At 44.8% G+C, this 17281-nt stretch overlaps 1 protein-coding gene across 13 annotated transcripts in view; it reads left to right on the top strand.

The window, feature by feature from the left end:
• KCNQ2 (potassium voltage-gated channel subfamily Q member 2) overlaps positions 1 to 10726 on the top strand; it is a 72854-nt gene extending 62128 nt beyond the window's left edge. For all 13 annotated transcript variants that reach the window (XM_077786994.1, XM_021527278.2, XM_021527273.2 and 10 more), the window contains one exon: positions 255 to 10726. In XM_077786994.1, the coding sequence (XP_077643120.1) occupies positions 255 to 959 (705 nt within the window). In that variant the 3' untranslated portion in view covers positions 960 to 10726. The remainder of the gene's footprint in view (positions 1 to 254) is intronic.
• The last annotated feature ends 6555 nt before the right edge of the window (positions 10727 to 17281 follow it).

Below are 17281 nucleotides of genomic sequence, written 5' to 3'. Positions count from 1 at the left end.
ATTTGGTGCCTGTCACAAAGATTAGAGGAGCATAAGGAATATCCTGTAACAGGGGAAACCCTGTAAAAAGGTGGAGAATGAAACTCTTCAGAACAGGATAATGAAATATTTACTTTAAGATGCTGTGGGTCAGTGTAGGCAGAGGTGATCAATGAAACCCAGCCCCACACTTGTGCCTCAATGGAAGTTGCTCATACTCAGGATGTTAATGTGCCTCAGCCTGCACATAGTGCTGGAACTGTGGTGTTTTGCAGGTTCAGTCCATGGAGAAGAAGCTGGACTTCCTGGTGAACATTTACATGCAGCGGATGGGCATCCCACCAACAGAGACGGAGGCCTACTTTGGGTCCAAAGAACCAGACCCAGCGCCTCCCTACCACAGCCCCGAAGAGAGCAGGGAGCACATCGACAAGAACGGCTGCATCATCAAGATCATCAGGTCCACCAGCTCCATGGGTCAGAAGAACTTCTCCGCCCCACCAGCCCCAAGCAACGCCTGCCCGCCCTCCACGTCGTGCCAGCGGCAGAGCCACGGCTCCTCTCCCATCGGAGACCCTGGCTCGCTGGTCCGGATCCCACCTCCGCCCTCTCACGAGCGCTCCTTGTCCGCCTACAGCGGCGGGCACCGGGCGAGCGCGGAGTACCTGAGGAACGAAGACATTGCAACCAAACACCACGAGAGTGCCATGAGAGACAGCGACACGTCCATCTCCATCCCCTCGGTGGACCACGAGGAACTGGAGCGCTCTTTCAGCGGCTTTAGCATCTCCCAGTCCAAAGAGAACTTGGACATCCTTAACAACGGTTGCTATGCAGCCGTGGCCAAAATCAGACCCTACATTGCAGAAGGGGAGTCAGACACCGACTCTGACCTCTGCACACCCTGTGGTCCCCCCCCGAGGTCGGCCACGGGCGAGGGACCCTTCAGTGACATGGGCTGGTCAACCCCCCGGCAGTGAAGCCTCGCTGCAGCCGCCGAGCCACGTCCCAGCGCTGGCAGCTGCCCGCTCCAGCTGTCCACGCGTCGAACTTCTCAAGGAGATTGACAGCTAAGGTTTTCCTCTTTCTAGGACACCCTTAGCTGGCAGATACTTTCTTGCAGCTTACTCTGGGGGGGAACAAGCAGGTCCGAGCCTGCATTTGTGGAAGAGTCACGGTGATGAGCGAACTGGAGCCGTGAAGTCCAGATTTCTTTCATACTCTCTTTCTAAGATCATTAGGTGAAACTTCCATGGCGCAGAGTAAGCAATTTGCATTTCTTGGGAATCTTCAGAAGTGCAGGGCAGGAATAAATCACCCAGACAGGGCTTTTGTAGATCACATTAACTGGTGGCTGACAAGTGTTAGGTGGGAATTGCTGTCATGGCAGGAGTTGACCACACCTTTAGGTGTTTTGGAGTCACAGAAAGAATACATGCCTGTTTCCGGCACAGGTTTCAGGGCATGTGTAATAATGAGGGGTTGTTACTCCATGGTTTCTCATTAGCTGCCAAGAAAGTGACATAATTCCAATATAATGCATGGAAAATCCCTAGCAGAGAGGGATGGTGGCTGGGATATTTCCATGAGCAGCAGATGTGGCCTTAAGTGGGACTTGCTGGGGTACTGTTCTAAACCAGAGCAGTTTGGAAATGATCCCATCTTGGGAAAAACTCAGAAATATGAGCTTGAGTGCAAGAAGAGGGGCAATCCAGAGGGCAGAGAAAGGAGACAGAGAAGGAGGACGAGACACTGTGGGGATGGAGTTTTATTTTTTAAACCATGCATTATATTTAATTATCTCTCCTTCTGCTGACAAGGGACTTGGGGGTGCTTTGAAAGCAAAGTCAAACGAAAGGCAGCCCGTCTGGAGGGCTGCCATGATCCCAAGCCCTTCTTGTGGCCAGCAGCGATGTTGGGGAGGCACAGCCATCAGGCAAAGGGAGAGGGTGGACGTGCAGGATGCTGTGGTACCTGCCTTGCTGTGAGTTAAGTGCTGAGCTCCATCTTCTGGAAGCCCTGTTGGTCAGAGTGGGCACTTTTCTTACAGTTTGCATTGTGCCTGAACACTTTATTGCACACACTATGCCCGTGAAAATCTTTCCTTTCTTCTCCTGCCCTGCAAAGAATGTCACCCCCACATTCTCGGGACATCCTTTGGTTTGTTTGGATCCCTCAAGCTGAGTTGAGAGGCGCTGCTTTGTTTCTTCATGGTCTTTCAGAAGCCTCTTGCCCGTGCTTGCCCGCGAGTTGTGCCAATCCCAGTCTGCTCCGTTTCATTATTGTGGAAGCATTTCCTCTTGGAAAGGTCATTGTGTCATTACCAGGAACCTCAGCAGCTCCTTCAGCTGGGGGAAGGCGAGGGGAAAAGTCATGCTCCAAGTTTCTTTTGGGACCAAAACAAAGCCACAAAGTGATCCTTTACATGGATAAGTTGGTAGGGGTTTTTATTTGCAAGGGTGTGGATCAGGAGAAGTTTGGTTTGGGATCTGTTTCCAGGGCTGGGACACCATGGCTGGCATTGTGCCTCTGAACCTTGCTGTGCATCCACAGCCCAGATCCCACATGTGTTTTCTGCTGTGATTTCAAATCCTGTTCTTTCCACATTTTCCCTGTTAAAAGCCTGTTAAAGGTACTTAGGTGACAAATTAATTTCTGTGTGGCCTTTGAGAGGTTGGACATTGATTTGGTTGGGTTGAAGGGAGACTCACAGCCTTTTTTCTCTCCTGTTTGACTCACAGCAACCAGGGGAGACCCAGGAAAATTTTGTCCTTAGGGAAGATGTGGGTGCAGTTTAACAACTTGCAGGCAGGAAATAAAACTATTCTTTTGTGAGTGCCCAGGACCAGCACACAGGTCTTACCATTGAATGAGGGAGGGGGAAGTATCTTCACAACTTTTCCTGTTATTTTTCACCATTCAGGAGGGGAAAACCTTGTTCTTAGGGAGAATCTGAGCTTCCAGCCATGCTAGTTCCTTTCTTTCCCCTCATGAACCATGTTTTTGTTAACTTCTCCAGTTTTTCATTCTCTGTTTGTGCTCCAAACTCCTTCTAGCTCCAGATTCCTTTGTGCAGAGTTAATGCAGCGATGCCCTTGACTTCCACACAGAGACAACTTTAAATGCCAAATGGCTGTAAATTGTGCAGATTTGCCTCTGGTGTGTTCCAAAATGAGATCCTTTCTGCTAGAACAAGAAGTGTCAGCAGGTCCTAAATCAAATGTGTGGCCTGGGCTTTCTACTGACCACAAGAATGGAAATTGCATTCGTTGAGGCAAAAATCGACGTTTCTCCAGCCAGCTGCTCACTGCAAATTTTGTCCTAGTCAGAGATAACAAAGATTTATTCTCTTATTTGTTTGCAATTACTTTGCAAGGCCTGCTAGAAATTTGTCAGAGAGGCTATGATATAGAGGCAGGAATGCCAGATGAGGATGAGGATAAGGATGATGCCATGCAGTCCTATTGCAGCACAGGTGCATGACTGGGCTTCAGTAAGAGAATCACAGAATCACCCATTCACAGAAACACAGAATGGTTTGGGTATAAAGGGACCTTAAAGCTCATTTTCAGGGGTTGCATAGGAAAAACTGAGTTTTTCCTCTTCAACTTCCTGCACTGGAATCTATAAAGATCTTTTGTCTTGTATCTTGAAAAGTTGTTGGATTTTTCCCATAATCAGTGATTGTAAAATCTGGTTTTATACACATTTCACATAGAATTCACATAGAGTTTTTCTTTGAAGATATATTTTTCTGTGATGTCATATCAAAGAAATTCTGACACTCCTCCAAGCAGAACCATGCCATAAATCATCATTTCTCATTAATCCAGGCAAAACCCCATGGATTTGGGGGTTTACTTGCACTAGAATTAGCTACAAATAATGCTCATCATTTCCATGAAATTATTTAAGCCTGCATAAACAATGACAGGTCTTACTTGTTGCTTATTGACATAAATAATTTCATTATTCTCCTGAATCATAGTCCAATACTCTATGAAAAGTCTTCCCTTCTAACCACTCAGCTCCCCATGTCTGTACCACACATTCCTAGTGACAATCTCCCACAAGAAGTCTTAACCACCAGACTACAAGAAAATAAATCGGTTTTGGGTTGCTGATAAGGCAGTCCTGATGAGAAAGACCTTTAAAAGGGAGGGCAGGCAAACTTTTTCCCTCTGCTGAGCCTCTCTTGGGCCACTCTTTGCTTCCCTCTTCTTCCCAAATGCTACTCCATATTTTTTTGGAGGACAGAAGCCAGTTCTAGGCAATGCCAAGTGTGGATGGAGGAGTCCAAAGAGAGCTGAAGATGTGAAAGCCAAATTTCCAGCAGACCATCTTGAACTGCTCCGTGGCTGCCCATGCCCACACTGGGTTCTGTGCCCAGAGCCTGGTTCCAGGTGTGTCTGTGTCAGTGTGGAGCCATGACCTTGGACCAGAGCCTGAGCTCTGCTCCCCAAGAAGCTTCTGGGCTTTTTTTCTTCCATAATCACGGTCTAGGTCTGGATAGAAATCCTGCAATTGGCCCACCCACGGGATGGAGCAATGCCTGGGGCTGGGACATGAAGCCACAGTAAGTTTTTTGGTCCTTCAGGTGCAAGTGTGAGTTCAGGTGGTCTGAGGAGTTCTCTGAACAGGAGATGTTGCAAGGTGGCCTTTCATAATGTGACCCCGAGGCAGAGGAACAGCCATAAGTCAAATTTCCCAATATTTGGGAAGGGACTTTATTGTTACTCAAGTGCAGGTTTTGTATGTGAATTTCCTTGTTGACCCATTTTCTTAACAACAATTTTTAAAGCAAAAAAATGTCAAGGAGCTTACCAAAACCAAACCTCTCATCCAGCTCAGAAAGCCATCCTATTTCTTTAGACAGACTATGTGATATATCAGATTTTCTAAAAATGCATTTTGTTTCAAATACTGCTTAATAGGTCCAAATAAATTTTGCGGGGTCATTGCTATTTATGGATAAATAGGTATATTTTTACATTTTTAATTGATTTTTAAAATTTTAAATTATGTGAATTTTTAGAAAAAGTTTGTATAATCTACCTGAGAAGCCAGAGCATCACCTCAGATACAAATGCTCTCCTTCCAGATAATTGCCCAAGAGGAAAAATAAACACCTTCACTCATACTTTTCCCAAGAGGGAGCTACTGGAAACCTCATTTTCCTGATATCCTCAGACCACTGTGGTCACAGCAACATTATTGCTAAGACAAAAATATAAGTATTAAAAGAGAAACTGAAATTCCTAGGGAATTTACCCAAAGTTGTCCCATACAAAGACCCATAATAGTGAGTATTTCATTGGGAATGTTAAAAAGCCCATGAGCAGGATAAGGATTTCTGTTCCTCCATCATGTGAACGCTCAGGCTGAGCGAGCCCTGAGCCTCCGACCCTTTCTTCCCAACCCACAGCTGCACATCCACATCCTCTCCATCCTCTCTCCATCCTCTCTCCATCACAGCTCAGCCTCTTCTGTTCTCATCAGCTTCCTTTTCCTGAGCCACAAACAAGGAAATCAGATACAAAAGCTCCTTCAGCTGCAGGTAGCATTGAGGAGAAGGCTGTGGGGAGGGCTGAGGGCAGCAGCCCCTCCGAGCCCTGCAGGGTCACTGCTGCTCAGAGGTGTAAAAGCAAACCCTTGCTTTTAGCACACATGCACCCCGACTTTTCTGCCTCACGGAGCTAAACCTGTTCCGTGCAGGGGTGTGGATTCACTGTTTTTTTTTAACACTAACAGTAGGGTGGGTTTTTAATAATAAGGATAATACTACTGCATAGTAATCTTCTTTAGTATATCTTAGTGTTTGATGCCCCAGTGACAAAATACTGCTTGCCTTACCTTAGTGTCTAGAGGGAGAGGGATCACACACCTTTTGATACACTATTAGTCATGCTTTGAATTTAGGTAGCAGCAGGAACCTTTTTAACTTATGAATGTGCTTTCTGGACTATCTCACTGACTGTACTCTCAATTTTGCCTGCTACTGCATGCAGCCTGAGATGAGTAGACAGCAATATGCTCCAGCTGTATCTGCACTCCCAGATTGCTGTAGTACCTGACAAGGTAACGTTGCCAAAAGCATCACTCTGGGGAGAGGCTGTGCTCCCGGGGAGCCACCTCGCAGGGTGCTGCGGTGCTTCTGTAGGTAACACTGATATACCAAGTGTCTTTCATGCTGCAACTGGTCATCACCCCATCCCTCTGATACAGCATGCACAGACTCCATTTCTACTGCTTATGACTAGGGGGTAAAAAAACCTGTTTGTACCTCTGGGTCCTTCAAATGTGTAAATGGGGAGGAAAAATTGTGTTGGCTGTGTGTCACAACCTCCTTTCCATCTGGATGCCTCTGAAAAAGAGCATTCCAGACAGCCCTTGCTGTGGGTTTGGAGGAGCAGGCAGTGCCAAGGATGGATGCCTGGTCTTCATTTCAAAGATGCCATTTGAACCCACGTGTGTGGGACCTGCCATATGTCTGGTTTAATTCCCACAGGATTCTCTCACCTGCATCCAGCCCTGGGGTGCCATGTGCTTTTGTGCCTGCAGCACAGCCCGAGGTGCAGGGGTGAAGGTGACTTCCAAACCTTGGAAACCACTCTTTGGAAATTCCACCCACCCTGCCCTACAGCCTTGGTGGTCTCGGGCACCCTGCAACTGTGCCATAACCATTTCTCATGGGAGCATCTCTCACTCTCCTTACCGAGTGGCACTGAGCTACATTTTCATCTCCATAAATATTTTGCCAGTGTTCTCCCCACTGCAATACCAGCCTGCCATGAGGCCTTCAGGGTTTGCCCATCTTGCTGGTGTTTGCAGTCCCTCATATCTCTTGGCACTGCTGCCATGACTGGGTCTGACCCTGGCCCCATATCCTCCCCTTCCTTGCCCAGACTATTTACCAGGGAAGCTGTAATGCCAGAACTCTGCTCTGAGACTTGGCCTGGCATCACCAGATGCACCAGAGAGCCTTTTTGTTTTGTTAGCACGACAGTTTTGCTTTTTATTGGCCATTTATTTGCTTCCTCATTGAACCACTGTGGCCTCAACACATCCCTGGTTTGTTCTGCTGGAGCTTTTCCATATGGGGATGGGGTCTGTGCTGTCTGTCTGAGCCCTGTGAGGGTTTGTTCCCATGGCTTTAGCTGATTAAAGTGAAACAGGGATGAGGTCTGGCTCAGGTTTTCTTGTCCAGGTGAATATCTCTGAGGAGAGCTCACAGGCTCTACCAGTGTAGATGTTTTTGCTCCCTGAAGCAAGAGTTTTCAAGACCCTTGTCCCCTTTGGCAACCCGCAGATGTGGCTGTGCATGCCAGGCTCCAGCTCGGTCATGGGGAGAACTGGAAAGCAGCTGGTCCAAGCTGTGCTGTTTCCAAAGCTGCCAATGGACCTGGAAGCATTTTGCCCTCTCCTAATTCCTGTAAATACAGCTGCAGGTGGATTGTTCAAGCAGCATCTGTTTGCCTGGTTCTGAGAAACCACAAGGCTTTTCAAAGCTCAGTGCCAAGCCCAGGCTGGATTTCACCTGCAGCTATGCCTATAATTTTAGGGTAGGGTTAATGATTTCAGGTAGAAGCCATGCCAGAGCCTCCAGTTTGGATGGTTCTGACCCCAAAACAAGGCTGAATGTCACGCTGCCAGCAAAGCCTCTGCTGGAATTTCAGCTCCATTTGACAGTGATGACTGTGGATGTGGAGAGATGCTCTCTCCTTCCTACTCCACACAAGAAAAGCTCAGCACAAGCCTTGCAAGCCACAATGGGAAAATACCTCCTTATTTTAATATGCCATGGACACCTCTTTAAAGCAAAAGCAGCATTTCACAATAATTGCTTAAACTTGACCAACACAGTGGCCATGACCCAGTGTTTTCCATATGCAGTGATGCCCATGAAAAGGATTGATCACAGATTTGGATGTGGAGGTCTTGGTTCTTCAGCCTCTCCACAGACACCATGTTCAGCCTTGCTGAGAACCTGAGGACAAGTCATCAAGGCTGGTGACAGGTCTCTTCTGTCCTGCCTGCTTATTCACACTGGTCCAGTATCTTCCCTGGAGCTGCAGTTACCCCATGCTCCTGTCAGCAGATAGGATGGAGACCTTTCTTTGTTGGTTACTCTTCCCTCCCCCAAAAAACCCCTGAAATTTGAAGTTTCTTCACTTTTTCTCAAAAAATTCATGCACAGTGTAGAATACCTGAGACTTTCAGGAACACCAAGGCAAAACAAGATATAGCTGATAAATGGCAGAGATTTTGTCATTTTAAATTAAGAGCAGATTTTAAACATAGCTGCAGTTGCTGCGTGGTGTATCAAATGCTTTAGGAGATTCAATAAATTATTCTTATAAATGTTTTATTCTTTTATCAGTAATTCATCTAGGTGGGTGCCACTGTTCTTATACAGCAACAACGCTCCACACTAAAACTATATTCCTGTTTCTCCAATATAGACACTGTATTTATGAAATTTATCTCGCTTGGTGTCACTTTGGCACATTTTCACCATGTACTGCACACAGATTGCACATTACATGCCATGTGCTGATAGGTATCTCCACATGTAATCAACCTAAGTGTGTTGAACAGACACCAAAGTGTCACCTGCCTGGTTTGTGATGTGACTCAACATAACTGGGAAAAGGGAAAAAATGAACATCCTGTTTTGTTAAGAAATTCACTGCATTTGAATGTTTCTTTAAACAGATTTTATCAGGAAGCTAAAATACGAGATTGTGATGTTAATTAAAAAATACCTGAACAAAACAAACACACACAGCCCATAAATACTTAAGAGCTACTGTATTCCTATATATTCTTCATTGCTATTCATCTGAACTGTAAATTCTGTACAGATTGAATGAAGCTCACAGTTTATCTTTGTCATAACCTGTAAGATAAAAGGACAACACAACTTTGGCTGCAGAAGTGTGTGCATGTGGTTCAAGTACATGCACCACGTGTGGCTGTATGTGCATGTGGGTATGAACACGTGTGCACACGTGTTCTTTATCAAAACAGATAAAGCTGCATCTGAGATGCACAGGGGGAAGAAAAGTTCTGGTTTGGAGGTGAGACAGTGGGTAAAATAAAACCAAATTTCTTTTCCAATAATTTGTCTCGGTCAAAAAGGAAGATTTGCAGAGGGGGCTGGTGTGTGACTGCCATCCCAAGGAGAATTCCCATTCTGAAGGCAGCACAGGCCATGCAGCAGAGCGATGCAGCTCTTTGAGCCATAATTTCTTTGGCTTCCTTTCAAACAAACAAATATAAGAGTGGCCAGTGCCAACTTCAAGACCAAAAAGCCCATTCCTAAGATGTGTGGCCAGCAGTTGTCCTGTGCCTTTGGAGATCCAAGGGCAAAGTCTTTACGTGCTGTGCCAGGGTGTCCCACGGCAGTGCCAGGGTCTCCCACAAACCTACTGCCCAAGCAGAGGATCCCAGTGCCCCATGGGTCTTACCTTTGCTATCTTTAAAAAGCCCCTAGGTAAGAGATGTTTAAGAAAAGAAATATTAAAAGCCCATCTTTGATCTTAGAGTTATGGAAGAAAGGACCATGTTATAACCAATAAATCTGATTTTCCAAGCAGGTCAGCCCACAGACTCCAATAGCCCCTATTCAGAGATTTCACCAGCCTCACCAAATGAATCATCCTTTAGCACTGAATTTTGCCAATATTTTCACAGATACAAGATTTATATTGGCTAGAGCTTACCCTTCAGTGTTTAATCTAAATAAACAAAGGCATGAAGAGGTAACTTTTCTGGTTTAATATAGCTGGATGCCTTGAATATATAGTGATCAAATTTTTGCATTGGCCTGAAATTCATCTCTGGGTCCAAAGTTCTCAGCTGTAAGAGCTGCTTCAGCCCAAAATAGGTTACTGAGCAAAGGGTACATCCATTGCTGGAGTGTGTGCCACCTCCCTGAGATACCCTGACACTACCATGGCTTACAACAGCACCTGCCTCATTTGGCCTTACCTGGGCTAAAAATGGTTCATGTTTTTGTCCTGACAGTGAGAGGTGAATTTCCCACCGGGAAGCTCCGGGGCTGGGCTGAGCTGGGAAGTTTGGTTGTCCTTTAGAAAGCAAAGACAGCTGCTGCTTTGCTTCCTTTCATTTGCTCTGTTGCCTTGGCTTTCTTGCACTTTCGTTTCATCTCCAAAGAATCTCTCATAATGCCTTTGGTACTTATGTACAATTTGAAAACATTTTGTATGTATGGAATGAGACACACTTTTCTCTTGTAAAATAGCAATCGGATTTTCTTTTCTCTCTTTCTTTTTTTTTTCCTTTTTTTTTTTTTCTGTTGGTGAATGTGTAATTTCCTCTGTACATTTCAATCATGACTTTGTGCAATGTACATTTTATAGGGACAGGTGCCAAGGGAATGACCTGTAGTTTTCCTAAGGGACTTGCTGGAAGCTGACAGACAGTCATACATGGTTTTACATGAGCACCGTGGAAAAGCAACTTAGCCCAGACTTTTACACTGAAGCACTAAGCGTGGGTCAGCTTGTACCGTCACAGGAATGACTGTGGCAGCTGCAAAACTCTTTATGTGTGGTGTGAAAACCAACAGCGACGGTTGCAACAGGAAGGGAAATGGAGGAAAATTAAATAATCACAATCATTAATTTAAGCCTCGAAGCATCAGAATGGAAAATTTGCATTCAGTAAAAATACCAGAGATTTAACCTTCATGAGATGAAATACACATTTATTTTTCTTTGCACTTCTGTTCTCTTTGTTTCTTTATTTACAGGGATTTCTTGGTACTTCGGGGATGTATTTAATGAAGAGAAGATAAATGGGGAGCAGAGTTTCTGACATTAAACCTCCACACATTTTCATTTCCAATGTGAGAATATATTTTGCTTTCTGATGCATAAAATCAAGCTTAAAAATCTCAAATGCCCTTAGTTACAAGGACACTGCCTTTCAGAGTCCTTTAACAATATTGACTCTCTTAAGGTTCAACATCAACCACATCCTGACAGATAAAAGATGGTTTCTGAAGCCTTCCACCCAGCTCCTTATCACCCTTCTAAAAATGGAGCTAGTGTCATCGAGGTGGGCTCAGAGCCAAGAAATGCCACTGGTAAGGGAGTCACCCATGAGTTATTTGCTTACCAGGCATCAGCCCTAAATCAAAAAAGCTGGATTTTGGAGCACTGTCTAGGAGTGAAGTGTATTGACTGACAGTATTTCCTGTAGTGATCTTGGCTGAAGAAACAGCAGTTCCATTTTGTAAGTGAAAAGGAAAAAGTAAAATCCCTTCCTCCATGCTGATATTTTCTTTTTTTTTCCAGAATGATATAGCATGAGAATGTGGCTGATCCAGGGCCTGGGTTTTAGAAAGCCTGCCAGTCATTTGGGCAAGGCAGTGAGAGAGGCTTGGCAGGATGAGCAGCGTGCCCAGGCACAGCAGCCCCTGCTTGTGCCAGAGGCTTTGGCTCGAAGCCTTCAGCAGCTCCATCCTCCCAGAGCTATTAGACAAGTCCAGGTGTGAGCATTTCCCAGTGGAGAGAGCCCTGAGTGGGCTTCAATAGCATCATTATATTGTATCCTATCAGCTTGCACACCAGTGAGATAAACAGGAAAATTCTCAGCTTGCTGGGGCACATTCCCCAGTTGTCTGCACAGGATTAGGAGCTGCATCCAAGCACTGTCCTGCTGCATCCCACAGGGATTCTGGTGCAGCCAGACGTGGCACCTGCTGTGCCAGAGCAGAGCTGCCAAGCAGACCTGCAGCCTTTTCTCACACAGCCAAGCCAAGAGAGGAGACCAGCAGGAGGAGGCATTGCTGTTCCTTGGCCTCCTGCTAGTCTGGAAAAATCAGGAAGGCCCTTTCCATGCAGCAGAAATAAATATTGGAGTCTTAGAACAAAATTATATGAATACAAACATCTATATACCTTAGGAGAGCAGTTGCTATCATACACATCTACCTGTTTCCTCACAGATAAAGCTCCTCAAGGGAAACTGATTTTTATTCAAACTCTGCCCTCAGTGCTGTTCAGCTCTTGGCCCATCAGGATGCTGGGAGCTGGGTCCCAGGGAGCTGTGACAGAAAACTTCAGTAACTCAGCAATGATCCCATGCAACTTCACAGCTCCCTGGCTCTAAATAAATTTCAGAATTTAAGTAAAAGTGTTTTTTCCAAATTAGCCCAGCTGTTTGGAATTGTATATACAGTGAGAGACAGGATGAACTCATTGCCAAAAACTCTGCTGTGCTCTGCTCCTAAGCAGAATCCTAGTCTGGGTTTTTTTTTTTTTTTTTTTTTGCCTTGTTTGCTGATTAATTAAACCATTTATTCTCCTGAAAAATTAAAGGAACATTTCTTCCTTATTCACTGGAGGTAAGCAGATGTTGCAAGATTAAGCAGTTTGTAAAACCTTAGTCCTGCTTTTGGGCACTGAGTTTAAGATACCCAAAGCTGACACTTTTCAGTCCAAGATGAAAAAAAAGCCAACTCCAGCTTTTGATCCTGATAATACCTTATTCCAGCACTTTGATTTCAAACTCAAGGTGGGCAGAAGCGTTTTTCCTTTAAAAAGCTGTGCAATACTCAGTGGCAGAACAGTGAATGAAATCTCTCTGATCCATTAAATGCTACTCAAGTTTTGCTCTGGGGTATAATTTACCCTTATTACTTTCTTGGCAGCTGTTTCCCGTTTCCTGATGAAATCCTGTTTCCATCAATAGTAACTTAATGGTGGTTTTGGGCATAAAGTGTTTTTCTGGAAAGAGAAACCATTTTCAGCAAGGTGGTCACTCTCTTTATACAAGGAAGTTAATAATATGTAGTTAAAGAGAAAAGCAGAAGAAATTGAAGTGGAAGGAAAAGTGCATGGGACACACTTGAAATGATTATGTAATTTGGCATGAATAAGGGATTTGCTGAATAACTGAACATGAGACTATACAAAACTCATGAACCATTTTTTTTATCTCCTTGCTCTTGAAGGTCTATTAGCAAGAGACAAGTCAGAGATGGAAGGAGGAGGTTTTGGACACACCTATAAAGCTGATAAGATTACTCTTCACACCATGGTTGTTAAATAAATTTTAAAAAATGTCCCTGAGCTCCTCTTTTCACTTTGGATATCAGAGATTTCTTAGCTTCAGTTGAGCCAGTCTCAAACATTCCCTCATCACCAGATCTATAAATTGCATATTTCCCAATGATTTATTGAACAAGTGTTCTAAGAGGCACTGACACACTTTACCTCTCCAAATTTCTAACATCAAAAATGAGTGGAAATCCTTGCTGCTTCTTTTTCTCTCTCTATTACTGGTCAGCGCTGGTGTGAGTTTTGTTATACTGGCACATCTTTAATTTTTGTAGCTTTCTGATCAACTCCTTTTTGAGCAAAAATGCAGTGCAAGGGTTTGGGACTAGTTCTCCAAACTGAATAAAAACCACAGTTGCTGTTCCTGATTTCATCTTAAAGGCTAAATGCTAAAATATTATTTAATAGTTGGCCTTTTCCTGACTCAGCTGAAGTTTTTACTGAAATCAAAGTATGAAGAAGCCAGTGGATATAAACCAATGAGTGCACCTTTAATAGAGTGGTTAAACCAAACAGCAGCAAGGCACAAGAGATGAGCTGGGAGAACTGGTGCAATCCCATCTGCTCCTTATCAGTGAAGCACCATTAGGGCAGGTCCTGGAGTGGCTCAAAGCTGAAATTTCCCCTCCAGCCCATCCTGCAGAAAATCTGGGGAAGGGGGTGAGCAGAGCTCCATGGAGCTGGACCCTAGGGGCAGAAGGAACTTGCTGCCGAGCTGGAAACCCACCTGGGGCTGCTCAGCATCCCCCCGCTGGAGCAGCCTCAATCCCTCCCTGCTCCAGCTGAGCCCACATTCCTGCTGCTGTCACAGCTCAGCACCAACTCGACAAACACAGTGAGGACACCCAGGGCAGCATCCCAACCAGCTACCTCAGAGCTGCTTTTCTGGGGAGAAGCAGGAGATTGCTCCCAGAATTGAGCATACACACACACTGCGCCCCAAACCACCTCGGGAGCTCCAAGCATCTGGATTTCATTTCTCCTAAATAAGAGAAGAAAGCTGACATTTTTGGGGTCTTCCCTGGTTTAACAAGTCTTCCTTAGGATGTCTCACCCTTGTTTTTTCCAGAGTGGAAACAGCACCATTTGTAAAAATAAAGGCATTCAGTGAAACTGGGTTCCTAAATGGAGTAAAACATGTTTGCTTGTGAGGAATGGGGTGCTCTGTGAAGTGGGAAAAGCTACTGTGTGGGAAGAACCAGAGACAGGAATATTAATGTTTCCTGGCCTCTTACCCTTTAAGTTGAGGATGGGAGGAGAAGAAACATTATTTAGGTTTTATTACATGATTTATTGATAGCATAGAATATATTATTCAAAGCTTCCTTCTCATCTGAGGTCTGCGGGCTTTTTGTTCAGCATGGCAGGAAGGGCTGGGGCGGGCGGAGAGCCTGTCTTGTTTTCCCCATCTCAGCCACATCCCTGCGAGTATTTCCATGGTAAAAGAAGGAATTTTAGATTAAAATCCTGTGAAAAAGCAGCATCGTTGGTGTGTGTGGCATGCTGTGCAGCCACGGGCCTCTCCCCAGCAGAGGGTGCAGGAGCTTTATTTCCAGAGCCTCCCTCTCCTCGCACGTTTAATTTGAGATATTTGTTAATGCAGCGCTGGCAAGCTGACCCTGAGTTCTTTCACCCGCATCGTGTCCTGCACATTACAGAGACTCACCTCATCCCTACAAACAGGTTGTGCTGTGAGAAGGGCAGGAGCTCCCACACGGGCTGGGGTGTTTCAGCTGCAGGGATAACTGCACTTTCTCCCCACCCTGCACCATTGCAGCTGCCCTGTGTGGAGCAGAGCTATTTAGCTAATGGACACACGCTTCTTGGAAGATGTATGGCCCTTTGTAAAGCCCTGCTATGATTACTCTGCATTACTCATAAAAGGCAAAGGTGCCATTCATCTTCCACCGCAGCCTGGAAGCCTTGGGGACCAGCTGAAAAGTTGATTTACTCCATCCTTTCCTAATGAAGAGAGGGTTGGGAGGCTGGAGCTGGCCTTCGAAGGAGATGCTCTGTGATGGATATTGATAGGGAGGGTGTTTGATAGAGAAATGGGGTGGCTGAGAGAGGAATAAAGGCAGATTGTCTGCAAATCAAATTTCTGCAGCTACAAAGTGGGTGAGGTGGTGTTACACAAAATGCAAAAAAAAAAAATCTGCTTTCATGGGCTGGAGTTTAGCAAATGTGGGATAAACACCAGTGGTTCTGCAGAAATATGAGCTCTTCAGGAATCCCATTCCCCCACAGCATCCCAAACTGTTTGACAGAGCAACCCGTGCACTCACATGGAGGCTTTGGGACACACAGGGACAGGGTGAAAGCTCCTGCTGCTGTCCAGTGTCTGAGGATTAGCTCAGAAGAGGCACAAAAAAATTCCCCCAATATCACCAACACAAAATTCAGCAGCATTTGAAAATATTATCTGCTGCGTTATGGGGTTGTGTAGGAGTAAATCTTAAATAGGCTTTTCACCACATTGCAAAATGGGAATTTTGATCAAAGTGATTGAATATCAAAGTTGCATCTCAATCATCCCAGGTGAATGAGGACCTGGAAAAACAAAACAGCAAGCAAGGAACTTTTCAATTCCTTTAATTTACTAGATTTCCAGTTCCCAGGATCCACAAGTACCAATGGATGGGATGAAAGCTCAGTCCTGTGCTGTGCAAAGAAAATTCCTTTAAAGTGTCAGTGGATGGATGTGCCAGGTGCTGATCTTTATTCAGCATTCACCCTTTGCTGCACAAGGAAGAAATGAGAGTCACTGAAAGGAAGGATCCAGCTGAAGAATGAAAGAGAAGCCAACCTTGGCTTGCAGTGATAAATCCTGCTCCTTAACACAGCAGTGCTGCAGAGCCTCTTGTGCTTGAAAAGGTTTGATTCCCAAAGCCTGTTTTCTCCTTCAGTCTTCTCAGATATTGATCTATATGAAAATGGATTTTAGAAGAAGGAGGGAGAAAACAGCCCCATGACCTCCACATTTTTTCAGCAGTCAGAGTCACTTGAAAAATATCTTGATTATAGATTGGCAATTTTCTCAGGCTGATGTAGGGCAGCTGATGTAGGCAGGAGAGGCAGCAGAATTAGCCTCTGTACTCTGAATAAAGATTTATTCCAGTGGGGATTTTGGCCATTTCAGCCCATTTGAAGCAGAGTGCAGGTAAGTGGTTTTGTGAACACTGTTCTCTTTGGCTGCTACTCAGTGGTTGCAGCTCCACCAGAGCTGTTTGTGTGCACATCTGGGCTCCAGGGTCACCTGCGACTTGTGGACGTTCCCAAGTGTTGTTTTTGGACACGAAACAAGCACACAGAAGCCTGATAAGTTCAAAGGAGAAAAAGAGGGTGTTTTATTCAAACATCTGGTATTTATAGAATTCCAAAGGTGACAGTGGATTTGAGGATGGAATTGCCACCTCTCAAACCACACTGGTCAAACCAGCAGTCCATTAATTCTCTCGTCCCACAAAGAAGAATGAAAAACAATCATCATTTACATGAACAATGTGTGAGAACTCCAGTATAAATATGTAAACATTATCAGAAGGCTAAAGAAGTTTTATGAGGACTTTAAAACTTTCAGAAGAATTATAAAAGAAAACTTAGCACTTTAAAAATCAGGACAACACCCAAGCACTGCTCACATCCCACTAATAAAGAAATTACATCCTTCTTAGGAAGTGGGACATGCAGGGAATCACAGGACAAGGGCAGGGACTGCAACTTCAGTGGCCATGACTGAGCATAAACAGAGTTTTGGATTCCTACAGTGAAGGCATCTGCTAAAGCCAGACCCTCCTGAAAGCAACACACAGAGCTTTGCTCATGTAGTTTTGGAAAAAGTATTGAAACTTTTTCTGTTTATGGGTTTTATGTGTTAGTATGAGATCAGAGAAGTTTCCAGGTATCTCAGAGATGTGGTGGCAGATGGGTTTGGTGCCTGATTTCTGGAAATTCTAGCTCTTGTGGGTCCTTGCACTGTAGTTTTCATTTTTGTGCAAGGTATGATTTTTGCTAAGAAAAAGAAGAATCAAAAAGAGCAATTTCTACAGAAGAAAAGAGAGGTTCTGTTCTCTTGCCTTTGGCTAAAGCATCTGCAGTAATGTTAGCCAAATAAAAGGAAAAACCAAGTTTTGTTTTTCATGGACATGTGGACAGAGAGGAAAAGGGTTTTTGAAGAAAGCTCCAAACTGGCCCTGACCTCTCCCTCCTGG

This window comes from Lonchura striata, chromosome 17 (assembly GCF_046129695.1).
Source record: "Lonchura striata isolate bLonStr1 chromosome 17, bLonStr1.mat, whole genome shotgun sequence".
Lineage (NCBI taxonomy): Eukaryota > Metazoa > Chordata > Aves > Passeriformes > Estrildidae > Lonchura > Lonchura striata.
The sequence above is the reverse complement of the archived record's forward strand: the minus strand, read 5'-3'. Positions and strand labels throughout refer to the sequence as shown.